This window comes from Mesoplodon mirus (genome assembly GCF_964341445.2).
Source record: "Mesoplodon mirus genome assembly, chromosome: 3".
In the NCBI taxonomy this organism is placed as follows: Eukaryota; Metazoa; Chordata; class Mammalia; order Artiodactyla; family Ziphiidae; genus Mesoplodon; species Mesoplodon mirus.
Window position 1 is genome coordinate 142421227 of NC_138978.1, and position 26641 is coordinate 142447867.

The 26641-nt window shown below is 39.3% G+C and overlaps 1 protein-coding gene across 2 annotated transcripts; it reads right to left on the reverse strand.

Moving 5' to 3' along the window:
* Positions 1-8111: 8111 nt before the first annotated feature.
* LOC309801407 (centrosomal protein of 78 kDa-like) lies at positions 8112-26201 on the reverse strand. Of its 2 annotated transcripts, XM_082616244.1 has the most exons (5): positions 26138-26201; positions 23561-23691; positions 11121-11292; positions 10751-10798; positions 8112-10206 (listed from the first exon to the last, which is right to left on the reverse strand). In XM_082616244.1, the coding sequence occupies exons 3-5, from the start codon at positions 11271-11273 to the stop codon at positions 9943-9945; spliced, it is 465 nt and encodes a 154-aa protein (XP_082472370.1). In that variant the 5' UTR covers positions 11274-11292; positions 23561-23691; positions 26138-26201; the 3' UTR covers positions 8112-9942. The 2 variants fall into 2 exon arrangements, with proteins under 2 accessions (XP_082472370.1, XP_082472369.1); XM_082616243.1 differs by lacking the exons at positions 23561-23691; positions 26138-26201 and having other exon boundaries at positions 11121-11488.
* Between the last annotated feature and the right edge of the window lie 440 nt (positions 26202-26641).

Genomic DNA, 26641 nt, shown 5'->3' on the forward strand with positions numbered 1-26641 from the left:
CCCATACAGTGAAACACTATTCAGCAAAACATAGTGATAAACTATTGACACCCACCAAAATATGAATTACTCTCAAAATATTTACATTGAGTGAAAGAAGCCAGATAAAAGAGTCCTCAGTGTGTGAATCCCTTTATATAAATTTCTAGAAAAATGCAAACACAGCTATAATGAAAGAAAGCATATCAGTGCTCACTTGGGGATATGGAGGGGTGGAATGTGAGGGGGGAAAAGGGGCTTTATGAATGAGGCATAAACACTTGCAAGTGATGGATATGTTCCTTTTCTTGATTGTGTTGGCAGTTCCATGGGTATATGCATATTTCAGAATTTAAATTGTGTTTTGAAGTATGTGCAGTGTACTGTGTCCGTTCTATTTAACAGAGCCATTAAAAAAAGGCTAAGAACAGACGTTTGTCTCAACAAATAAATGTAACAAAGAACAGAAAAGTCAACTACAGAATGATCTCTGTCAGTTGAATTTTCCTGTAGTTTATTTCCTCAAAAAATATATCCCAGTTCTTAAAAGAGATGGGACTCTTAATAAATGGTTAAAAAACCCAGCAAAGCCATCAGCAGGGTGAGCTCCAGCTACTTTTCAACTGTGAGACACTAGGTGCATGGTGCAGACATGCTAGGATGTTTGTTCTTCCTGCCCAATATTTTAGAGAGGATATGAAACACCTCCGTTAAATGCCTGCAAGTGATGCCCAGAGTGGAGTTTGGAGAATGATGGCTGTGATCTTTAATATGGTTGTGCCTTTGTAAAGAATCTCACTCAGAATTTCCAGGGTAATTTTGGAGTCAAATTTTTTTTGTCTTTTGGATGATATATATGTAACTCACCTGAAGAATATACCCATGTAGACTTGAAGTTAGGGACCAGCTGGTGTAAATTTGTGTGGTTATCTCCTGACCTAACCTTTTAGCTTCTTTTTGTTCCTTGATTGTAGTTAAGCTTCATCTTGCCTCAGGGACTTTGTATTCGCTGTTCCCATGTTTTGGAAATATTATTTCCAGAAAAATTTTCCATAACTGATTCCTTTCTATTCTTTGGCACTCATCTCTTAAAGATATTTTTTCCTTGATTGTCCTACTAGCCTAACTCAGTCCCAATTTAACAGATTACCTTACTTCTTTTACAGAATAATAATCAAACCAAATATTATCTTTGGTGTCTCTTTGTATTTAGATGAACTTCTTCCCAAAGAACTCAAGCCTCACAGTGACAGAGGTGGTTACCTTTCTTATCCCTTATTCTGGGTCTTAGAACTGTGTCTGGCATGTAGTAATCACTCGAGGTCTGTTGACTGTGTAAAGAATATGTGAGTAGATGAACAGATTTGGAGTTATTTGAGGTCGCTCTTAATGATGGCTGGTGTTGGTGATTAAATTAAAATTGTAGGTTTTAGAGTTGGAAGTGATCTTGCTGAGTCTCACAGTTACGGCAAAACTCTCCCTACTGTAGCATCCCTGACAGATGATCAAGTCTGAGCTTGAATAACTGTACATGAAAGACCCTAACCAGGGCACCCTCCTAGCTCTGCCAGGTCAGATAGAATTTTGGACTATTCTCTTTCTCTCTCTTGTAGACAGCCACTGTCATTTGGTAAGCCATAAGCCTTCCTTTGCTTTGACTGTGGTTAGTGTGTTTGCTGGATTTCTAAAATATATTTTTAGTGTTTACTTGTTTAGATTGAAAAGATTGGGCTATATTTTTAAAAGTTTATCCCTCCATTTTGGAAGGCCTTTTAAGTTGTGATATTGCATGCAAGAGAGCCAACCGAATTCTGGACTCCATATTTTCGTTTTTACCTTTTTTTTTTTTCTCAGAATTTGAACTAACAATGGCTAAGAATGAGAGGAACTCAGACCCGAATATTTTTTCCCTTGTCAAGCACAGAGAATATGGGAAAGAATGAAATTGGGAAGTTGTTTTGCTCCTCTTCCTTTCCTCCTTTTTGGTCAGTTCCCTTAGTCGTCCACCTCACTTTGTATTTCTAGCCTGGCTTCAGCAGACCTGAATTTGATGAACTACACACTGTTGGAGTAGTAGATTGCTAGAAGGAATGGCGGCTTCACGGAATTATATTCAATAAGGATGGTCCAGCCAATTTCCTCACTTCCACTGTGAAAGGAGTTCCCTATTCCTAAGAAAATGTACCTATGTCCTACTGACACAGAAGATGGAGATTTATCCCAGTGCATTTATATATGTATATCTATTAAATTTATGTATATATATATAATGCCTAATGGAAACATCTCAGATGCTCTATTTTGTATTTTTCTTTAATTTTACTTATAAAATTGTGACCATTTTTTAACTCAAAAGAGGAGAACCTTAAAAATTAATTAAGAAGACATCCTCAGTAGTCTAAGGTTCAGAGTGACTTGGCAGAGAAAATTGCTGAATGGTTATATAATAGTGCTGGTATGCTTGGCTATTGTAACACTTTACATTTGAGTTTCTCTTCCTTGAAATTACAAGAACTATATGACTCAAGAGAAAGATTGATAATTAGGAATATTCTGCTTGCTTTTTATATAGCCTATTGAAGAACATTTTAATTATTTGCAGGTCATAGGAAGGAACCTTCATGATCTAAGTTTTGAACAAGTAGTGTTGCAACACAAAGCTATGACTTAAAAAGGAAATTTGAAATGACCTATTTCTTTTGGCATCTCAATCCAGATATCTGTCAGTAAAATGAGTCACTTTTCAGTCAAATGGGTGGTCAGCAATATAATTTTTTACTGGGAAGCTGAAAGACACCATTGCCAAGCAGAGCAGCTGCAGTGTTAACATCTATATTTGAGCATCTTTCGTTTTCCCAAGGGGTGCAAGTGAAGAGAAGGAAGGCAGAGAAATGCACTTGAATAAAGCTTTTCAAGATGGATAGAACAGAGAGCATTCCCAGAGGCAGGTCAAGTTCAACCCAAGAACAACTCTCTCAGTGCTTTCACGACTAGGTAAAATACAAGACCAGTAGTAACTCAGCTCTCAAATCAGTGCTGAAATCCAGCAGAAGGTTGTTAATATTGATACGGTTAACATACATCAAATAGGATTACTGAATTTTCTGAATCCAAAAGTTCTCCACAGTGTTGACATTTCCTTACTGAACTCCCAGGATTGTTTGGTTTCAAAGGCTGTTGGGCTCAAGACGCATTTGGTTTTAAATAGTCCTTCATAAAAAGTTCAGCTTTCAGTCTAATATGATTGAAACCCAACTTGAGTGTGTCTTATAATGCACTGGACTGGAAAGACTATGAGCATTGAATTATTCAAAACATGGCAGGCAAAGGAGTGATATGTGGGGAGGAGGTGATCAGAGAAATCAGTGAGACTTGATATGTCTTGTTATCTCATTGGATTTACCTTTTAGAACTCTTCCAAATATTAGAGGAAAGAAATCAATATCAATTTTCACCTGTCACGTTCCACACTTCAATGATCAATGAATGTCAAATTTGACCACAGTTTTCTGTACCACCTGCTCTGCAATAATATTTCTGAGCCTTTATTAAAAATGTGAAATTGTCATTGAATTTCCAAATATGATTCTGTAGTGGCTAATTCAGCTTGTTTTATTAATAAGCAAGTTCTGGTGAGTAATACTAATTTAATAAGCCTGCATGTGAAGTTAAAGTGTAAACTATTCCCACTGAAGGTGATGAGATATGACTGCGATGTGGTGGTAGGGCACTCACCTTCCTGAACGAACCCTGCGAGCACACAGTTCTTGGGAGAAACCAGTACTTCATAGAGTAGCAAATCTGATATTATTTTGCATGTCTCCTATAGCAGTGGAATGCACACACACACACACACACACACGATCAAGGGTGAAAAAACACACATGCGCACCTTAGATGCTTACATTAATTTCTGAATATACTTCTCCAGAAAGAAAAAGCTTTACTGATGATTTGTATTTTTATAGTTTATTATTTTATCCATACTAAAACACTTCATGAAATCACTTCCTGTTTTGTTGCCCATGGAATCCTTTCAATTTTGAGATGCTAAATATAAATCGAAATAATGATTATAGTCATTGGCCATGAAAGACTAAGTTACAGAGAACCCGGTGACTGGAGGTCAGAGCTGCCACGGAATTATTCTCTGCTCCAGAGACCATTAGAATATCACTGTGTACCCACTTAAGGGTAGAATGACGCTACTGAGAAACCAGCTCTCTTTTATTTCTACTAAAAGGAGAGAACAGTATGGGACCTTGGCTGCGTGAGTGTATGAGACTTCCTCTGTTCTGTACAATGAGCCAAAAACAATACATGAAATAGCCTCGCGCCTTTTGTCTTTTGTACCCAGCTCTTTCCTGTATTGCTCCTGATCAATCATACTTAAATCAACAAGAGTTGCTTGAACATTTTGACAGTTATGTTCCCCATACCCTGAAGCATTTTTAAAGGGTTACTGAGATAAAGCTATTTCAAAAAATACTCCCTCCAAATTTTTTCAGGGTGGCATCAATGAAAGTAACTTAGAGGAAAAAAACTCCACCTTGGGTTCCTGGCCTACCACTCTAAGGCCAGGCAAGCATAAACCTTCATAGCAAAAGCTAAGTTTGCTCCCAGTTGAGAATTTGGTTTCCATGGTCTTATATAAAAAGTATATGGAGACTTTAATTCACTATAAGCCCTTTCCAAAGAGGAAATACAGTTCATCATTCATAAGGGATGATGAAAGTTACAATTTTGTTGAATAGGTGAAATATATATTATATATATATATATATTTATTTATTTATTTATTTATTTTAATATATTTATATAAAATATATAAAGTTACTATTCAGAGTCCTAAAACATGGATTTTTCTTACTTACCAGGAATGAACAGTAACTTGATCTCTAAACACAATAAAGCACCTGGTCATAGCAGAATCATAACAAATATTTGATACCAGAATGAATTCACTGTTCAGGTGTAAAGAGGGAATAGCTTCAATTTTCCCCTTTCTGGCACCCCATTATTGCATCCTGGACAGAGGGGATTTTCTTGACTTTAATCTAAAGGAGAAATGTTCACTTTTGTTAAGATGGAAATGGACAACCTCAGTAGGCAGAGGCACTGTTTTTATTTGGCTGAATTCATGTTTCTAGTGATAATTCAAGGTGTAATAGGGTTTTCTCTGCCACTCCAAAATCTGAAAATGATAAGCATCTCACCAGAGTTTCAGGACGGTCCATTACCTATTCTGTGGAAAGGATATTCAAAATACCATGTTTCATCAATGTCTTCTTTGACTTATTAATCAATGGACAACTACTGAGTTATCTTATCCTTGCTTCAACAAAAAAAAAAAGAAAAAAAATAAAAGGAAAGAAAACCACAAACACAAAAAACTGTTAACGATGAAAACGTATTATGCCAGGCCTTACTGTGGCCTGACTTGGAAATTTAGTTTCAGAGCCTTTTGTGAATATACCAAGGAAAGAAGACCTAGGTGTAACTTATTTCCACAGGCCGCCAATAAATATTTGCCTAACGGAGAAAAAATTAATATATAGTGTAGGAGAGAACCTGACAGATGGTTAACATTATTGAGTGATAGCAATGCCCAAACTCATCTGTGATCAAACACTATGAAAGTATCCTCGTAAGGATAAACTTATGACAAATAAGAAGTGACCATTCAATTATGGAGATACTTTCAGTTTCAGCTCTGATAGGCAAAAGGCTTGGAAGTTGTCACTGTATCTTGTCCTTACAAGATAATGCTGTAGAAAATGAAAATCAATGAATTTTCTCAGACGTGATTAATAAAACATGTAACTATGAAAGAATTTTAAAACTGTAATTATGTATGTGTATATATGTCTCTGAAAAATCTGGGTCAAAGAAAACTGGGGCTATCAGTATAAACTCATTTACCTCTATCTCTTCTTACCTTTATTTCCTCCCAAACTTACCAGTATCCATCCAACTTGAAGGATACGAGTGATTTTTATATACTGTGCAAGGTTTTTTTCTTATTCATATGTCCGTGTTTCCCCAATTATCTAAATTATTGTCTACATCTTCAGGATCTCCTTTATCAGTTCCTCCATTTCAACATATAAAATATAAGTCCTGCTCATTCTAAACAATGCTTTTTTGCTAATTATGTTCTCTTTTCATCCAAACTCCTTCAGAGCAGCCTATTCCCACTGTCTTCAGTAGCCCCGCCTGGCCCCGACAGGCAGCCCTTATGCCCTCAATTTATTGCAGTCTGGCTTTCTTGTCCACCACTTCACTGAACTGCTCTAAGGTCACTGGGGACCTAACTGCCCAAATCCAATGGACACTTACATTCTCTGAAGGATGACACTGTCATCTACTTCCCCCTTCTTGAAACTCTATCACCTCTCTCCTTCCCAGAATTCTTTCTCTGCTTATTAAACGTTGTCAGTACTCACAATTCTCTGAAATCTCATCCATTTTCATGATTTTAATGACTGCAAAGTGCTGGTGACATTCAATTTTTTATCTTTCCATATCTTCACGTGCATGTCCAGTTACCTACCTGTTTGTCTCCTGAATTCTACAGGTGCTTTCAAATTCTACATGTCCAGAACTAAAGTCTTTTCCCCAATTCAGTTATTTATCCCCTATGTCCAAACTCAATGATACCACCACCCAAACTTAGTCACACAGATGGGGGTTCAGCCTCCGCCTCCTACTTCTTCCTTACTTCCCAAGATCAAGTCTTGCTTGTAATTTCCTAAATAAAATTAGAACTTATTTCTTCCCTCCATCTATACCTTATTTCAGACCCCTTTCTATTACCTGGTCTAGAAGTTACCAAATTGCTGTTTGGTGGAACCAGTTGTTAGACACTTCTATTAAAAGAGGACTCTACAGACAAATAGATTTGCGGATGGCTGTGTACCATACGCCTGCTGTGACGATCCAGAATGAACATTAGCCTACAGCAGCCCAGAGAATCTGTACAGTAAAGAAACCTGATTAACTTTACTTAAGCCAGGTTCTCCCTTCTGCCGGCCTATAAACCTTTCAGTAGGGACAGGAGAGGAGATGGCAGCGTGAAAGGTCCCCCTCGAAAATAAAAAACATTGCCCCTCAGAAGAGTGGGGCATAATTATCTCCAGGCTTCTTCAGATTCCTCATCCATACTGACGTCAGTGGTCTAAAATGCCACCTGAACTTGTCCCTTCTATTCTTAGCTATATTCTGAGGAAACCAGCTCCCCGCACATGGGTGGTTAAGACCCGCTCTCCTCCTCCTCGCTGCCTCCTTTAGGGGTACTTGCCGCTGCCTGGGGACACTGCACTGATCCTCCAGAGCCTGTGCCTGTGGCTCCGTAACACACCCCTCGCACACTCACGGCTCTGGACTTCCGCTGTCCACTCTGCCTTGAGTATCCTTGCCTTTCACCGGCTGACTCACCAGTTTCTCACGAGTCCTTTAAGACTTAGCTTAGGGACTGCCTCTTTCGATGACTTTTCTTTGCCTCACAGCTCCCCCTCTTCTTCCACAAACACTGACTCAATGACCTGAATATGCCCGTCATAGCACGTCACGTGCAGGATGAGACATCTGCTGTGCGTCTTCCCCTCTCACTCCACTGCTAAAGGGCCAACACTACATCTTGCTCATTGTTTCCCTCCTCTAATACTCAATCCATGACTAATGAACGAACTAGTACTGTAGTAGCCCTCTTAGTAACAATCAGGCAGGACCTTCTACCAGAAATCTGACACTCCAGCTTTTCTCTGATCTCATCTTTCAGTCTGACTGAACTAAAGACTTATCTGTGCATGTTTTACCAGGGAGACATCATTTAATCCAGAGATGTGTCATCACATACTCTTACATACTCTGCCGTTTAAAACTTCTGCTCAGATGGGGGAAGGAGACAGGTGTGCCTTCTGACAGCCCCACTGTTTTGCACTTCCAGTGGTCACTGGCTTCTCTCTCGGTGCCTTCGTTAAACCCTTCTTCTCTTAACAACAAGGAAACAGAATAACAAAGTACTTAAGAGCCTGGGTTCTGCCTGTCTGTGAAACTGGAACATAACCAAGGACATAGAGAATAGACTGGTGGTTGCCAAGGGGGAGGGGGTGGGAGAGGGTTGGATTGGGAGTTTAGGATTAGCAGATGCAAAGTGGTGTATATACAGGATGGATAAACAAAAAGGTCCCACGTGGGACTTCGCTGGTGGTGCAGTGGTTACGAATATGCCTGTCAATGCAGGGGACACAGGTTTGAGCCCTGGTCCAGGAAGATCCCACATGCCGCGGAGCAGCTAAGCCCGTGCGCCACAACTACTGGGCCTGCGCTCTAGAGCCTGCGAGTCACAACTACTGAAGCCTGTGTGCCACAGCTACTGAAGTCCATGCACCTAGAGCCCGTGCTCTGCAACAAGAGAAGCCACCACAGTGAGAAGCCTGCACACCGCAAAGAAGAGTAGCCCCCGCTCACCACAACTACAGAAAGCCCGCGTGTAGCAAGAAAGACCCAATGCAGCCAAAAATAAAATAAATAAATACATTTATTTTTTAAAAAGTGGATGTATTTTAAAAAGGTCCTACTGTATACCACAGGGAACTATATTCAATATCCTGTGATAAACCATAATGGAAAAGAATATGAAAAAGAATGTATATAAATGTATAACTGAGTCACTTTCCTGTGCAGCAGTAGTTAACGCAACACTGTAATTCTCCTATACGTCAATAAAAAAATAAAATTTAAAAACACTGCCATAAAAATCATCACATAAGGGGGACTTCCCTGGTGGTCCAGTGGTTAAGACTTTGCCTTCCAATGGAGGGGGTGAGGGTTCGATCCCTGGTCGGGGAGCTAAGATCCCACATGCCTTGCAGCCAAAAAAAACCAAAACATAAAAGAGAAGCAATACTGTAACAAATTCCATAAAGACTTTAAAAATAGTCGACATCAAAAAAAGTCTTAAAAAATCACATAAATCAGAAACAAATGAAACATAATAAAGTCCATACATTAAAAAAAAAAAGAGCATGGGTTCTGTTCTGGTCACATCCCAGCTTCCCACTTAGTTATAGCTGTGTAATTCTGGGCAACTCACATAATGTCTCCTCAGACTCCTCATCTATAAAATAGGGATGGTAATAGTTCCCTACCTCATAGTGTTGCTGTAATCCATAAACACGGTTAAGTGCCTTGGTAAATGTTTGATGCTCTCTGGTTATTGTGAATTAAAATATGTCAATGGCTTCTGGCCATACGATTTATAATAGTTTTACAGTTAACCAAATGGTAAAACGATTCCATCTATTATTCCCATCTCTTTTTACCCCTTACCCTGTTGTGTTGTTTACGTTTTCTCCCACCACAGAGTGTTAGTTCCAGGAGAGTAAAGGCTTTATTTTGTTCACTGATGAAAGCAATAGCACCCAGAAAAGTACTGTACATATGAAGCCCTCAGTAAACACTAGCTGAATGAATGGTGCAAACTGTCACAAGGAAAAATACACCAAAACTTTCATTATAATAAAAAAAAAGTATAGATAAATCTTTCTCTAATGGCTTCCAGTCAAGTATTTCAAAACACCATATGCTATAATAAAAACATAAGTAATTTATTAAAATTTGAAGGCAAAAACATAATTTTAAAAGATTTTAAAAGATTTAGACCTATGTTAGGCGTGATGGAATATGGACGCTTTCTGGAAATTCACAATCAGATCCAAGAGTCTCACTTTCAGAATGTTCTAGTAGACTGAGTTTACTTTTAGTTGTCTTTGATGAAACAGTCAATATTGTACTCTCTTTCTTAACAGAAATGTGTTTTTTCGAAGACTCACTTCTAATTGGTTCAGTAAACAAAGAATTATTTTGCCCAATTCCTTTGCTTTTCTGCTTTACAGGTGAGTCAGAGCAGGAATGCAGGTCCTTCCCAGGTTGTTTCTTAGCAGAGTAGTTTTTGGTATATTATGCTTTGGTCATTTTCTCTGAAGAAGACCTGCTATTTCTAGGTAATTCCTCTTCTTTTCTTTGACTTCCAGTTCCAGAAATGACGTCTGCTGAAGGAGAACATGTTCTAGCAATGAAATCTTCCAAAGACTCCTGCCGCTGCTCTGTGACTGCGACCCCCAGGTTGTCTTTGGAAGTTTCTAAGGCCTCCTGAGTAGAGACTGGGACATGAAAGGAGTCGACAGGCAAAGGAATCCCAGCATCACCTGTAATTTTCTGAAACTGGAGGGGAAGACAAAAGACAAAACAAAAATTCAGTGATGAACAAAGCCAACCATTAAAAAGTAGAGTTCAAAACTTCAGTGTTACTCTGTGATCTTATTATTAACACAGTCAGTTGATTATTCAGAAGATTTCAGAGCCAGTTCTTTTCTAATTATATCTTGCCAAGTGATTCTCAGCTTAACCTAGCTATATCCAAGGCTATGCCCACTACATTTTCAGACTTTGGTGATTGGGGTAGTTATTACCCCTTTCCTTTCTCTCTCTAAAATGAAACCCTACTCTGTAAGAAAATTAATTTCTTTGCTATCCTCCAGGCACAAGTAAACAGTATATAGTTTGTGACCAGACTGTGTTCTCAAGCTGTCAGTTCCCAAGACCAGTCTGAGACTGGCTGAGCTGGGCGAAGGGGGCTCCAAGTGAGGCTGGAGGAAAAGCTGACAGGTTTCCCCTCCCATTCCCATGACCAGTTGAGTCACTATAATATCTTACATATCAGCTATGTCAAGATTACTTATTTTAAAAATTATATCAGTACGTGTACCTTCATTAGTGTTCCTTCATTGTAAGCTGACTGCATACAAATTGAAACCTAGATAAAATATGAATAGAACAGACATTTATACAATTTAAAATTTGGAATATTTTCTGTAATCTTTTCTTTCTTCATTAAGGAGAGTTTGCTTTAACTCATACATTTTCTAAAGATCTTCCAGTTTTCTTATGTACAACAATACAGTATCATGAAATGGGCCCACATTTACTAATCTCAGATTTGGAGAGGACTCCAGAGTCTTCTAGCTCCCAAGCATGTGAACTATTAGAGACTGACCATCATTATTTTCTCTCTGACTTGGTCATTTCCTTTTTGCTAATCACTCTTAGAATCATTAAGTGCTGTCCTCTCCACTTACTTGGACATTTTGCGTAGGTCCTGGGGCGCTCTGCTTTGATTCTGATTTTTCCTCTTCAAGTGCCTTCTTTTCTTCTTTAGGTGGACTACTAACAGTATAATTCATCTGGGGACGACCTAGTAAATGAAAATCTGACTGATCTATACCAGCCATTGTGGCCAACTGCCCAAGCCTGGCCCAGAGGAGGAAAGGAGAAAAGACAAAGGTTATTAGAATCACAGAAGAGCAGTTTAGATTTCCCCAGAGCTACAGTCATGAAATACTTCTAAAATCTTAAAAGCCAACATCCTACTCCAGACTACAAGCCTCTCTCTCCCCCAAATTCTCAGCCCTTTCCAGATTCATCCTCTAGGAGACATCCCACTGTCTCACTAGCAGCTTCAATATGTACCATGCACCCTGTCCACTGCCTCTCACACCTCCATTCCCACACTTCTTTACCACCTTTCCTCCAGTTTCCAAGAATGTGTTTGTTCCATTCCTTCCCAACACCAACTCATTCACTGACAAAACACCACTCCATCAACTATCCATCTCCACTTCCCTCTTTCAGCAAAATTGCTCGCAGTTGAGAACCATTGACCTATATCTTCCCTGCAGATTAATAATAATTTTTATGTCTAAGACAAAAATAACTTTAATTCAAACTTATCAAACAAGCAAAATAAATGAAAGAGAGGAAAATTCTTATCCATTCCCGAATATTTTCAATGAAAACTGCCTTCAATTTAGTCTTTACAAAAAACTGTACGTACTAATTACTCTGTCTACAGGTTACTCTTTTATAATGGGCTCCCCACTCTACCAAAGCAGGCTCCCCTATTTGCATTTCTTTAAAAATTTAATTCCTCATTTTAAAACGTCAACTATATTACCTATAATTACACTAAATTTGGCTAAACATGGCCACGTAAGTGATGAATATTGCTCCAGTTCCTCAGCAAACTACCATTAGAGTCGCAAAGAGAAGAATGCCATGAAGAGAAATGAACTAACCCAGCATCTTTAAGGAGAACCAGGGAAGCATGGAACTTCTGAAAAGAATGCTCAGTGCTGCCCAAAACACCTTCATCATCCAGGATCATGCTTGTCAATGAGTGGGCATGAAGGGCTTCAGACAAAGAGAAAGTTGTGTTTCTTAACTGGGCATTTTCATGTTCCAGCTATACAAGAAGACTGAAAATGTCTGACATGATTTTTTCTCATTGTCATCAAAAGTAGTCTTGTCTAGTTTCAAGGAACAAAACTAAAACACTCAAAATGTAATTAATCTGTAATTAACCTAACTCTCCACCAGTAAAGACAGAGACCATATCACATAATAACGAAAACCCCCAGGCACCCAACAAAGTTTCCTGTATAACGCTTAGGTGGTATATAAATAAACCAAAGTTATCGTTTTATTAATGATCTTTCACAAAAGATCACATTTCTAACTGGTTCAATTCATAATGGAGCCTCATTCCACATTAGAAAATTACCCGCTTTAAGTTCCCCTTAAATTAGAAAGTGAATTATAGAATCTGATTTGAACAAAACATATTACAACTCTGCTGAATGTTAACAATTAACTTTAGTGAGCAAAATATCTAATGCTTACGTTTAAAAGTCCTAAATCGGGCTTCCCTGGTGGCGCAATGGTTGAGAGTCCACCTGCCGATGGAGGGGACACGGGTTCGTGACCCGGTCCGGGAGGATCCCACATGTCACGGAGTGGCTGGGCCCGTGAGCCATGGCCGCAGGGCCTGCGCGTCCGGAGCCTGGGCTCTGCAACGGGAGAGGCCACAACAGTGAGAGGCCCGCGTACCAAAAAAAAAAAAAAAAAATTCCTAAATCATACCCAACCCAATTTATTAAATGTACGATCACCAATATTTTCTTTGGCTCCTTCAAAATATTCACTCGTGTGCATTCTTTCCCTTCCGCTCATCACCTATGCACTTAAAACCCCCTATAAGCTCAACTCCAGTATCTCTCAGAAAGGCTGTTATGTTCATGATGCCCCTTTTGCCTTATATAAGCAGGTGCTCACCATTTATTGAATGAGTGTCCGCCAATCCAGTGGATGCACTTTGAAAAATTCCTCCCTACGCTCAATCTCTGATAAAGTATATTTAGATAGAACTTTTTAGATTACGCTCTGCTTTCATGCACATTACCTAAGGTAATTCTTAGAGTATATATTTTTATCTTTCATCGCATTCTTAGAAGTTTTCTAATATCTTAAATTTATTTAAATGATTCACTTTCCTAATTCATTGCCAGGAGAGTCTCATCATGACTTTTATGCTACTGTATATACAGTATATGCACAAAAAGTGCTTTCTTGAATCAAAGAATTATGAGCAGAAAATAAGCTAATGTCATAAGAAAGCGCACACACAGACACACACACACACAAAATGAGATTTTCACATTTTGAAAAACATGCTTTCTGGAATATAGATCATATGATCACTAAATACCAGCAAATGCAAAAGTCCACATGATACAACCAATTTGCAACATATTACAGTTTTAAAGTTTACAAACTATGTGTATATGGCTTAAAATCAAATCGAAATAACACCAAAAACACTCTCAAAAGTGTAAGAAATTGTTTACTTCATTGACTCATTTATCAGCCTTCAGTCTTATTACTCTTTCCTCCTTTAACTGCTTTAGGCACTCCTCCAGTTTTTCCTGAACAAACAGAGTAAATGTTATAACTAATTCGTAGTATAATATCCAAAAGCCTTTCCAGCTATAGGACTCATCAGGACTTAGGGGCAGAGCCAGAAGTGAACTCAGATTTTAGTCTGCTGCTGGTAATATCATACCATGCTAGTGAAATGAATGATCAAAATCTATCAAATTAGCATAGTAAAGATTTATTTAAATTCCACTTTTTCCAACATAAATTTGTGGTAGCCCACCATAAAAGGCATATGCGTATAACATAGCAAGTCAGAAATAAATAGTTAAGACCAAGAAAGAAAAGTTCTATTTTTATTTGTGGGTCTCTTTATAGTAGGAAGTCCTATTAATGAACATGTTTAACATACCTGAACTGCATAATTGCCGATTCAAAAGCATTATTTTAAAAAGTAATCACTTTTTTTTTTTTTTTTCGGTACGCGGGCCTCTCACTGTTGTGGCCTTTCCCATTGTGGAGCACGGCTCCGGACGCACAGGCTCAGCAGCCATGGCTCACGGGCCCAGCCACTCCACGGCATGTGGGATCTTCCCCGGACGGGGGCACGAACCCGTGTCCCCTGCATCGGCAGGCAGGTGGACTCTCAACCACTGCGCCACCAGGGAAGCCCCAAGAGTAATCACTTTTAAAGCAATTTACAGTCAAGCACTGTTCCTGGAGTTCCCTGGGCATTAAATAATCTAATCATCAAAACCCTAAGAGGGGGCTTCCCTGATGGCACAGTGGTTAAGAATCTGCCTGCCAGTGCAGGGGACACGGGTTCGAGCCCTGGTCCAGAGAGATCCCATGTGCCTCAGAACAACTAAGCCCGTGTGCCACGACTACTGAGCCTACGCTCTAGAGCCCCCGAGTCACAACTACTGAGCCCGCGTGCCACAACTACTGAAGCCTGCGCGCCTAGAGCCCGTGCTCTGCAAAAAGAGAAACCACCGCAATGAGAAGCCCGCACACCACTACGAAGAGTAGCGCCCGCTCGACGCAAGTAGAGAAAGCCCGTGAGCAGTATCCAACACCCAGCTCCGCCAAAAATAGATAAATAAAATAAATTTATTAAAATAAAAACCCTACGAGGAAAGAACGATCACTAACTCCATGTTATTTTACAGATGAGGGAAACAGAGGCAGAGAAGTAGAGTAAGTAGAGCAGCACAGCCAAGGTCACACCACTAAGTAGCAGAGCCACACTGTGGACTCAGGAAGCTGGCTGCCATTCCTGCTCACGGAGGTGGTAGTCTTCCCTTCACCAAGGTCACTGAAATAAAATGAACACTGATAAACTGTCTTAGGAGTTTTAGGAACTAAGACACTTCGGTCCTTGAAATGGGGACACGGCTTGCAATAGGCAGACTTCTAACAGAGCCCCTAAGACTCCTACTTACTGAAGTACACAAACCTTCCACTTATCCAATCAAACTCTAAATCTCGGTGCTGCAGTGAAGGGATTTTGCAGACGGAATTAAGGTGCACAATCAGTTGATTTTTGTAAGACAGGGAGATTATTCTAGGTGGATGGGACCTACTCAGGCACCCCATGAAAAGGACCTGAACGCTTCCTGAATTGAAGTACAAAAGGGACAAAAGGGAGACTCTCCATTGCTGGCTCTGAAGAAGTCCAATGCTGTGCCAGGGAAGGCAAGCAAGAGGCCTCTAGGAGCTGAGACTGCCCCCCGACTGACAGCCAGCAAGGAAATGGGGACCTCTGTCCTGCAACTGCAGAATCTGAATTACGCCAACAAGCCGAACAAGCCTGTAGGCATTCTTCCCCAGAGCCTCTGGATGCTAACACAGCCAGACTGACATCTTGATTTCAGCTCTGTGAGCCACACAAACTATGGTGAACATCCAACTTTTGGGGCTCAATGTCTTACACTTAAATTTCACGTGCTTTAACAGGAGGGAACTCACACGTTCCCGTGTGTATCTGAGCAGGAAACCTAGTCACGCTGTGCCTGGACTTCTGACCTACAGAACTGTGAGCTAGTCAAATAGGTATTGTTTTCAGTCAGTAAGAGTGTAGTAAAAGAATCAATATCCTACTCAACCTCCAGGTTCGTGAACAAAATAAATGATTGTCATTGTTTTAGGCCACTGTTTCGGGGTGGTTTCTTATGCAACGATAAACAATCAGAATTCCTATACTTATGAAAGCAGTACGGTATATTTATACCTTTTAACTGCTTTGAACAATCACTTAAAGAATCAGGAACTCTAGGGTTTCCCTGGTGGCGCAGTGGTTGAGAGTCCGCCTGCCGATGCAGGGGACACGGGTTCATGCCCCGGTCCGGGAAGATCCCACATGCCGCAGAGCGGCTGGGCCCATGAGCCATGGCTGCTAAGCCTGCGCGTCCGGAGCCTGTGCTCCACAACAGTGAGAGGCCCGCGTTCCGAACAAAAACAAAAAAAAAGAATGAGGAACTCTATTATATGTCATCATTGGGAGAGGAACTGGTATCACTTTCTGGCGAGTAGCTCTTGGTACCTAACAACGATCCTATATCAGGAGTTTACCCTAAGCAAATCAAAGATGTGGGCAAATATTTATCTACCAACCTGATGTCATAAGATTGTTTATAACCAAACCCTAGAAGAAAGCTAAGAGCCTCCAAATTGGGACCGGTTTAAATAAAAACAGCTCACCATCCGAAGGAATGCGCTGTGAAGCCACTAAGAAAAGAATGACAAGAGGACTCAACCACAGTTAATGAATGGGCTTCAGGAGTGCTACATTCAAAATATATCTGTGCATTTTTCCTGGGAGATGATGCATAAGCTTAATCAAATTCTCTGATGTAGAAGAGTATTTAGTGACATGGCAAAATATTTCTGATACTTTTTTAAGACAAAAGAGCAGATTAGGTGTGTGTACATGCAGAGGTGGCTTTTATTTCCTTCAAGAAGTTGTTCATTGTTTTCAAACATTTGCTCAATGAACATATATTTTTATATTCAGAACATGTTTAAAAAATTGAGAGTCTAAGAACTTCAAGTTCTTTAATGTTTCATTACTAAAGCCAGTCAAGTTTTCAATGGGGAAAAAGGGAAAAAATTGAAAAATTCCTCTACTTTTACTATAATGGTTTCATCAATCTTCTAAAACTGATTTCAAAGAAATTCTAAACAAATAAGCAAACAAACAAAACACCCTCACCAGTCAGAGGAAAGTAGACTAAAATTCCTGACTGGTTCTAAATAGCACATCAAAGTGCAATTACATGCAACAGTTTCTCCCTCTAATGGAGGGAATTAGAACACAGTGTTAAATTTTTGTGAAAAAGTGTACCCTCCTCCTACAAAGTATTCAGAATTCATGTCCCTTACATGGAAATATGGAACCAAAAAAGTTAGAAAGTAAAATTGCTTGATATTCTATTACTTAAACAAGACTAATGATAAGGCTTTGGAATAATTTTCCTTCCTGTCATCTGCTCTCCTTCCTCCCTTCTGTACACTGGCTAGGGTGATTTTTCTGGGACAAAGTTCCCATCCTATTGGATATCAAATTGTTTGTTCAACTTTTCTCCATTTAACATAGAAATCAATCATTTCTCATATAATCAGGGGATTCATAACCTTGATTTTTTGTGTGTGGGCTACAAAATATTCCACTGAGTGGGTTTACTGGTTAACCATTTCACACATTTAAATTCTTTCCAACTTTTCAATATTATCAGACAAAATAACCGTTTTTATGCATGAAGGCTTTTTTCCCATATTGAGAATAAGGTTCTTACAATAAATCCATAAAAATGAATTTGAGATCAAAGCAAATGAACATTTTTAAGGCTCTGAGGTACCTATCTCCAAACTTCTTTCCAAAAGATTTCTGAGATTTTACACTGCCATCAGCGACGTATCACTTGCTATATAACCTCTACTGTAACTGTTGGCTTACTTCCTCACTGAGAGTGCAAGTTATTTGAAGATAGGGGGTGTATTTTATTAAGTGTTTATCCCCAGCAACTGTGCCTAGCAAAACGTAGACGGTCAATAAATAATTGCTTAATAAGGAAAATCCCTGCCAATACAAGATGTACGTGTGTGAAAGACAGACTCTGTGTTTTTCTCTAACTGGATAGATGAAAACTTGTCATCTTCTTTAATGTGCAATTTTTTTGCTTATAATTAGTCATTAAATTTCCCTTTTAGATTATATTGTAAAAATTCAGATTCTCTGAGGCAAATGGGCCTGGCACTACCCACTAGGTATATAACCTTGGACAAGTTCTATAACACTAGGCCTCAACTTCCTCATCTATAAAATGGAGATGAGATCCCATATCACAGAGCTCTTGTGAGGATTACATGAGTTAGAACACATATAAAATTAGAAGAGTGCTTGGTACATAGAACATGTGCAATTAATGCTGAATGAATGAACATGCGAATGCAAACAGTAGTGAAGGGCTTAAAATGAAATGGTCTCATCCCACTCCCACATCCAGCACTCAAGAAGCGACTGATTCTTTATGCAGGTTTTTAATTGTAAAATATGATACGTGTACTGAGAAGTGCACAGAACAAAACTGTCAATGTGACAAATAAAAAGAGAATACTTACATAACCACTACCTGAATCTGAAAGTATTAATACTTGTCAGCATCGCAAAAACCCCCCCATATCCTTTTCTTATCACAAGCTCCTTCCCTCTTCCCGGTTAAACACCAACCTCACTTCTTGACAATCATTTCCTTTAACCTGCATGCATCCCTAACAAAAGAGTTTAGTCGTGTCAACATCTAACTTTATGTAGAGGATCATAGTATATGAAGTCTTTTCTATCTTATTTCTTTCTCTCAACGTTGGTTTAAAAAATTCATCCACATTGCTGCCTGTAGCTCTAGTTCATTCAATTTTATTGCTGGATAGTTTTCCCACTGTACGAATACACATCATTTATTTAATTTTTGACTCTTAATGGACATCTGGTTTGTTTTCAGTTTGTGCTAATGCAAATCATGGACAGGAATCCTGCTGCACCCGTTATTCTGGTGCATTTACACAGGGCGGGGGTGAGGGCTGCTGGCTCACAGGCTATTTATATACCTTCAGTTGATGGAGAGGGCTAAATGCTTTCCAAAGTAGTTGTGTCGATTTATACTCCAGTATAAACAGGGTAGAAGATTCCCATAGTACTTCAGGTCTACAATACCTGATACTACCAGACTTTTTATTTATGTATTTGTCAATCTGATTGACATGTAGTTTCCTTGGTTTTGACTCACTTTTCACTTATTACTTAATGAAGTCGTACACTTTTCTGTGTTTACTGGCTGTATGGATTTCCTTTTTTATGAGGTTTACGTCAAATATTGTTATCTTTTATTATTTTATTATTATTATTTACTTTTGGCTGTATTGGGTCTTCGTTGCTGGGTGCAGGTTTTCTCTAGTTGCGGCGAGCGGTGGCTACTCTTCATTGCGGTGGCTTCACTTGTTATGAAGCACAGGATCTAGGCGTGCAGGCTTCAGCAGTTGTGGCACGTGGGCTCAGTAGTTGTGGTTCGCAGGCTCTGTAGTTGTGGCAAACGGGCTTCGCTGCTCCGTGGCATGTGGGATCTTCCCGGACCAGGGCTCAAACCCGTGTCCCCTGCCTTGAGAGGCAGATTCTTAACCACTGTGCCACCAGGGAGGTCCAACTATTGTGATTTTGAATTCTTCTCCATTTCCAAGTAATACTCTTGCATGACTATTTTCTCACTAAATTGGACGCATTATCTGTTCACTTTCTAACTTACTAATAAGTAAGGGTTTAGTTCCTCTACACTCTTTCCTATGTCCACACTGCTCAGTAAAGTTATGTCCTCATGAGTTATTCCACTGCTCATGATCTCTTTGACTTGGAGTGATATACTTAAAAACCTACATTGTTGATCAACTAGAAACTCTCTCGACGTCACGCTTTGTAAAATGAGGACATTCATACCATCTTCCCTTTTTTCTACCTCCTGTCTACCTTCCAAACCTAGCTTTTACATTGTCAAAGTTGAAATTTATATTCTGTTCTATGTGCAGTTAAGTCTTCTGTTATTTGAGAGTCAGTACGGAGTAAGGTTTAAGAGAACAGGCAGAGAGCCTAAACTCAAAGCCTCGATCCAACCTTAAATTAGGTACAGCCTGGGCAAGTTCCTTCCCTGCCTTAGCTTCCTGTTCTCAAAAGTGGGAATGATATTAGCACCAACCTCATAAGGCTATTCAGAGGATTAAATGAGTTAATATATGCAAAAACACTTAGAGCCTAATATATACTAAGTACATACTAGTACACAATACATTTCAGTACATACCAAGTTAATACCAATACATACTAAGGATAGTTTACTTTAGTTATTTGTGATTACATGCAAGTTGACAATAAAAGCTGCAAACCAAGACAGTATTGCCATTATTACAATGAAATTAATATTGCCCACTGCAGATGTACTGTGTCTCTGTGTATAGACTACACCTCGTTCCATACTGTGCCAGTGTCACTGCCCTTGTGCAGGGTGACCAGATAACCCAAGCCACCTTGGGGTGTTCCAGTTTATACCTGTTGTTCTGATTTTACAGCATCAGAGCGCCTCCTTACACTATTGAAGTGTAAGGAGTTTGGACAAGTTCTGGTTTGGACAAATTAGATAGGTGGTCATTACCCCTGTGTGTCACTGAAAAGGGGGACATCTATAGTGTCAAGTTTAAGTGGATTCTTCCCTTCCTCACCAATAGTAGGTTAAAAATCAACCATAGTTTAGTTTGCTTCAGGTTTATGTCCGTATAGCCCTTTCTCCTCTGGAGTTCAAGTTCCTTCTCCTCTTCCTCTCCCTCCTCCCTTCCAACAGTGCCTAATACCTAGTAAGTACAATATGCCTCAAGGTGTTTCTAAGCTCTCAACCACACAGTCAATAGAAGCCTCGCCACTCTAGACTAGCTGCAATCTGCACTGAATCCCCTATTACCTTCCTTCTTGGTTTATTGCCTCATTTTGCTGGATTATTTCTATAAATAGCTTAAGGTGTGTAGCACAGGAGGTCAATTTTTCAAATTTCTTTGTGTACAAAATATCTTCTTCAGCCTCCACTTATGACTCATAGTTTGGCTCGATACAAACCCCTAGGGTGAAAATTATGTGCCTGAAAAACTTTGGAGGTATCTTTCTAATGCCTTCCAGGATCCATGGTGCTCATGACAAGTATGATAAAGTCAGATTTTACCTTTTTTTTTAGGTGACCGGTATTTTTCTCTCTGGAATGGATGTATCCTCTCAGTATTTTATTCTATTTTAATTTATTTCTTCAGTATTTTAAAGTTTCACAATGAAGGGTGCCTAGGTATGAGTCTATTCTTGCTCGTCTTGCATAACTATTTTCAATCTGAGGCCTGATGTCTACTTTCAGCTGTGGGGAATTTTGTTGCCCTTTGACAGCTTCCCTCCATTTTTTTTCTGGGTCTGGAGTTTCTAATCGTAACATGTGGGATCTCCCAGATGCAGCCTCTCTAACATATTTCTATCACATTTTCCATTGTGTCTTTCTTTTTTATATACTGAGAAATTTTTTAAATTCCTACTGAATTTATTTCAGCAACCATATTTTCATTTCCAGGAAAACTCTCTTGCTTTCTGACCATTCTCCTTTTCATGAACACCCTAGTCTTATTTTATAGTTGCTAGCTCTTTTTAAACCTCTCTCAGGATACTAATTAGGGTTTTTTCTTAAATTATTTTGTTCCCTAAATTGTCCCTGGTCCTACTAGGATATGTTTTCACTCTTTTTCCCCCTCTCTCATGTTGTAAGCTTTACTCAACTATCAGGCAAATGACAGTTATTTTCTATTTAAGAATGAGTGCAGAAAGCTCCCTGAAGTCAACGATTGATTGGCTTCTTATGCAGGAAGAAGCGGGGAGTAACTGTAACAGGATCCCCCCCAAACACAATTTTCTAGGGTGTAAAAACTCACACTAGCTGCCCCAGTTCTCGCCAGTTTCACTGTTTTCAAAATGAAATCATCTCATTTCAGGAGCGTGAGGGTGGGGCTGGGAGTCCACTCCTCCAAACACAACCCTTCAATGAGCTCCCCTATCTCAGTCACACTTTTAACTAACTCCACCCTCTCTCCTACATGCGCACCTGAGCATGGGGCTACTTTTTCAGGTGGGGTCAGAATCCTCCTCAGTTGCAGGTGGTCCCTGTGCATATTTTAGGTGATGCTTTTCCTCTGTTCTACTGCTTCAGTTTCACACTCTTCCACCTGTCTTCTGTCTTTCAAAACTATGTTGAAATCTCTTGATTCTTGTGGGCATATATACTTAAACACTTTGATACCATCATTGTAGTGTCTTGTCAAAACAGAGAAGAGCTAAAAGGGTTCTCAGTGCCTTCTGAATCTGCTATTCTGTCGTCCCAGTGTTTAAACTTCTTGGACTTCCCCAGTGTCTATTACTGCTTTTAGAAATACAATCTCGTGGTCTGTTCGTGAAGGAAATGAATACACCACATCTAAAATAACAAGGAATGCGGGTTAGATGCTCTAGGGTCTTGTCATACTCTGCCATTTCCTAAGAAACCACTTACGTTCTACAAATTGTAGGTGCTCATTTATAAAACGAAAGGGGGTAACTCTACATGAACTATAGATTTCTCCTACTCTAACATATCATAATTTTCTAAGTTCTTTTCTTAAAATTTCTCTATATTATCATTAATTTTAATTAAAAAATAAAAATCTAACTTTCTCTTTTGAAAATCAAAGAGTAATTCCCGTAGTCCTACAATAATGGGATAATTAGTTCTGAAACCTGTCAAGTTTCATGTTTCATATGAAGAGAAAATCATATTAAATAATTTTTAAAAATTAAACATGGACTTTGTAGCACAAAGACAAGGTCCCCCCCAAATGGTGCTCCTTTATTTACTAGAAATGTTCAGCTCTGCATTAAAGTTGAAATAAAATAAATATATTAATTTTGAGGTGCAAAAATTTCTTATACAAATCAATTTTTCTTTTCTGTCCATACAAACAAAAGTATGGAATGACATTAGAGGTCAGGTTTATTTGGTAATAGAATGTAGCTTCTTGATATATATATATTTTTTGTTTGTTTGTTTTTGTTTTTTTGCGTTATGCGGGCCTCTCACTGTTGTGGCCTCTCCCGTTGCGGAGCACAGGCTCCGGACGCGCAGGCTCAGCGGCCATGGCTCACTGGCCCAGCCACTCCGCAGCATGCGGGATCTTCCCAGACAGGGGCACGAACCCGTGTCCCCTGCATCGGCAGGCGGACTCTCAACCACTGCGCCACCAGGGAAGCCCGCTTCTTGATATTTTTGATTTTAGGAAAGGAGAATATCAACATCAAAACTTTTTTCAACTTTACTTTTATTTAAAATGAGGCCATATTTTCCTCTTATAAAAAGAGAGTTCAACTAGAACTGTCAACTTTCTCATCTGTAAAACAAGAGCACTCAATCAGCTGACTGTATTCATTCAGAACTCAATTTCCTTATCTTATGATCACTAAGGTTCTCCCTAAATCTAATATACTAAGGTTCTAAGGAAAGGAAAATATACTACTAACGACATGTTTTGATTTTAGTTTCTTAGAGTTCAAATGTCCACCATTCACCTTGGTCTAAGCTTAAGGAACCATTCAAGGGGATACAATGCAGATGGCATGAGAAAACAGAACCCTCACACAAGCTGTGCCATGTTGCAATCAGCCTTCCATTTGAAAAATAATCTTCTCTATAGCTTTAAAGTGATAACTTTGTACCTGCAATGCTTCTTGTTTCAAACTGATTTTCTCTGGCTCTTCCTGAACACGTTCTGAGGAATCATCGACCTCTTTGATTTCTGAGGAGGAAGGACTCTCTACTGTCACAGTCACAGGAAATTCTGATGGACCTGAGTGTCACAAGAAGAAGATAGGAAACCACAGAGTTGTTAAACTAAAGTGCAAAGAAAGAAGACAAGATTGTATAAAAGACAACACAAGCCAGATACCAAATATCCAAATATTAGAGGACATTTAACAAAAGTGATCTGAGGTATCATTATTTATAAATGTCTCTCACTGCTCCTTAGTGTAAAACAGGCAATGACTAAGTAAAAGTACAGTAACTTATTTTTGCTATGTTACTGGACAGACCTCTGTTGTACGTGGTTAGGATTAGTAATGGGAATTGCCCGTATTATTTTATTAACTTTCTTTCACAGAAGCCAAGTGAAGATCCAAGGTAAACATTTTTTCCTCAGATCAACTTTATACTGCAAATGAAAAATTTCTTCTTCACCATCAGACAAAAACAGTCTGGAAGAAAATGTAGTTTTTCAGAGGAAAATACATCAGTAAAGGGACTGATGAATAATCAGAAAGTCAACATATCTAAGCTGTGAATAACAGACATTAGAATTTTAAAAAATAAATCACATACACATACAGAACTAAAACTGACCCATCAAAAATTTCATCTTCTCACCACCCTTAAGCCAAAACTAGGGCAACAATTCTCCCAGCAAGCTTCACTGCCACTGCAGTGTTGTTCAAGAGGACATTTCCAAACATTTAAAAACTGACCTGGCCACAACCCCATAAAAGTCTACAGATCATAAAGAAGTGTGCCGGGATTATATAACCACGCAGAAGACAAGTCACTAGGACATCATTTTGACAACAAGCAGCAAACCCTGCAGCCTAGGAAAACCCTAACAGGAGAACGAGGTGCACACCCCTCTCTCCGGGAACGCAAGGCCAGGACTGACACCCAAGATGCTCTTCTCTCAACCTCAGCAGTGGTGCCTTTCACAGAGCAACTATGCAGTCTCCCAAGACCACTGGGAAGGAGAATCTGATACTGACAGTATTAGCTTGCCATGAGGCCATAAGCGAGGGAATGTGTGTGGCCTTGGTGAGAGAGCAGAGGTTTGGGAGATGTTGCTTTATATTGGCTTTCAGATCGGGAATTTGTACATATAGCCTGCAAACAAACGTTTCTTGAAAACATGTGAACATTCTTGAGTATGACAGCTCCATGTGAGGGGTCAGAAATGGCAGTCAAGTTCGCTTCACTGGGTAACAGCTGATTTGCGGACTGGAAAACAGGCTTCCTTGTTTACAGACATAACGACAAGGCTGCCAGTTGTGTGCCAAATCCACACAACTACACCGTTGCATTGGGAGAGCGACCAAACATGTTTTACATGGATTTATTTCAGAGAGGGAAATGCTTCTTGTAAGGCTCTGTCAGTTTAAAAATCAAGAAGAATAACCATCCACCTTTCCCAATTCAAGCCCTATATATCCTAAATATGATAGCTACACATCAGCAACTGATTACATACATCACGAGCTCTGATGCATGGAAAGCCCTAAAAAGATATCAGCAAAACAAAGTTAGATCTTCATGTAAATACATCACCAGTTAAACCCTGTTAATACAACTATTTAGTATTATGTACAGTATCCATACAGAATTGTATATAAAAGTAAATAAGCTCAAAACAAGGACCTGGAAGGCTCTGCTCTGGAGAAAACTGAACAGCATTAAGCCGACTGGCTTGATAATAACTCTCTGAACTGCTGAGGGGCCCCTTCAGTTCCTATGTCAAGGATGGTTGAGATTTCAGTCTCACTTCTTTAAATGGTGATATTAATCGTTCTCTAATTTACCACCCTGTGTGATGAGGATGGACCTGAGATTAAGTGTCTCAAGAAGAAGATAGGAAACCACAGAGCTGTTAAACTCAAGTGCAGAGACTGGGGATTCAACACTATAGTTTATGCAACAGAAATTCACATCACCATTTGCAAAAAAGTAGTAGGTTGTCCAGTGGGGATTATAAACACCCATTTAACATGAGCAACTGAACAGATATTTTATACAGTAACTACTTCAAGTACTGTTTAAAATCAATTCTCTTTGTTTTCTTAAGCTATTGATAATCACCAATTTCATGAATACTACCAAGTAAGTCACTTGAAGATCATCTAGAGCCATCTATTTCACTTAGAAAGCCTAAAGCTATAGTTCAACCATTTTATTTGCTGTTCTGTGACAAAAATTACTATGAACAGCCATCCCCTGGATAAGAAATCAGGTAAAGCTAGTTTGACTCACTAAATCTGATTTACTGAGTTAATAAGCCAGTTGATTTAGAATAGGTCTAATGCATAGTTTTCATCCATTCTGCATTAAACTATTTCCCATGCCTGTAATGTCTTTTTTCCCATTCGTACGTATCCAAATTCCTACTTCTGTGCTGTAGGGCTTCGCTCAACTACACCTGCCTTTAATGAAACTTTTCTCACATGCACAATTGGTGATAATTTTAGTCTCCTAAAGACTCCCACGGGGTTACCTCTGTTGTGACACTTGAGAAACAACTTGAAACTCCCAATTACTTTTTGTTTTCCTTCCTGAGAGGGCTCATTATGCAGAAGCCATGTGTGAGTTATCTTTTTTCCTCTATAGAAAGCACCAGAGACTGCCCACATAATAGAAGTTCCAAAATAAAGAACTCTGAATGACTGAAAAAGACAGGGAATGCAAACAGGTTATCTGTTGCTTTTTGCACGTTCTGCAGTACACAATGGCCAGAAACCAGACACACCAGGTGGTAGAGGTTCAGGACCCTAACATTCTTTACCAGCAGAGTGTTTCCTTCCATTACCTACAGGTTTCTTTGTGGTCAAGCCTATGTTTGACAAAGCATGAAAAGAAGGAATCAATATGCACCAAAGGTTTACAGAGCAACTGTCACACATGTACACGTTGAAAGGAATCAAACAGGCACTTGACAATGATGCCAAGGCCATTAAAAAGAGGATCGTTTTGTACAAAGGTTTTACATAAGC

Excerpts from the sequence above, each read along its gene's own strand:
- LOC309801407 (XM_082616244.1), bottom strand. The coding sequence starts at position 11,273 with ATGGCTGGTATAGATCAGTCAGATTTTCATTTACTAGGTCGTCCCCAG. Across the intron at positions 10,799-11,120 it reads GACCTACGCAAAATGTCCAA|GTTTCAATTTGTATGCAGTC; the intron begins GTAAGTGGAGAG and ends TATTTTATCTAG. Across the intron at positions 10,207-10,750 it reads ATGAAGGAACACTAATGAAG|TTTCAGAAAATTACAGGTGA; the intron begins GTACACGTACTG and ends CTTCCCCTCCAG.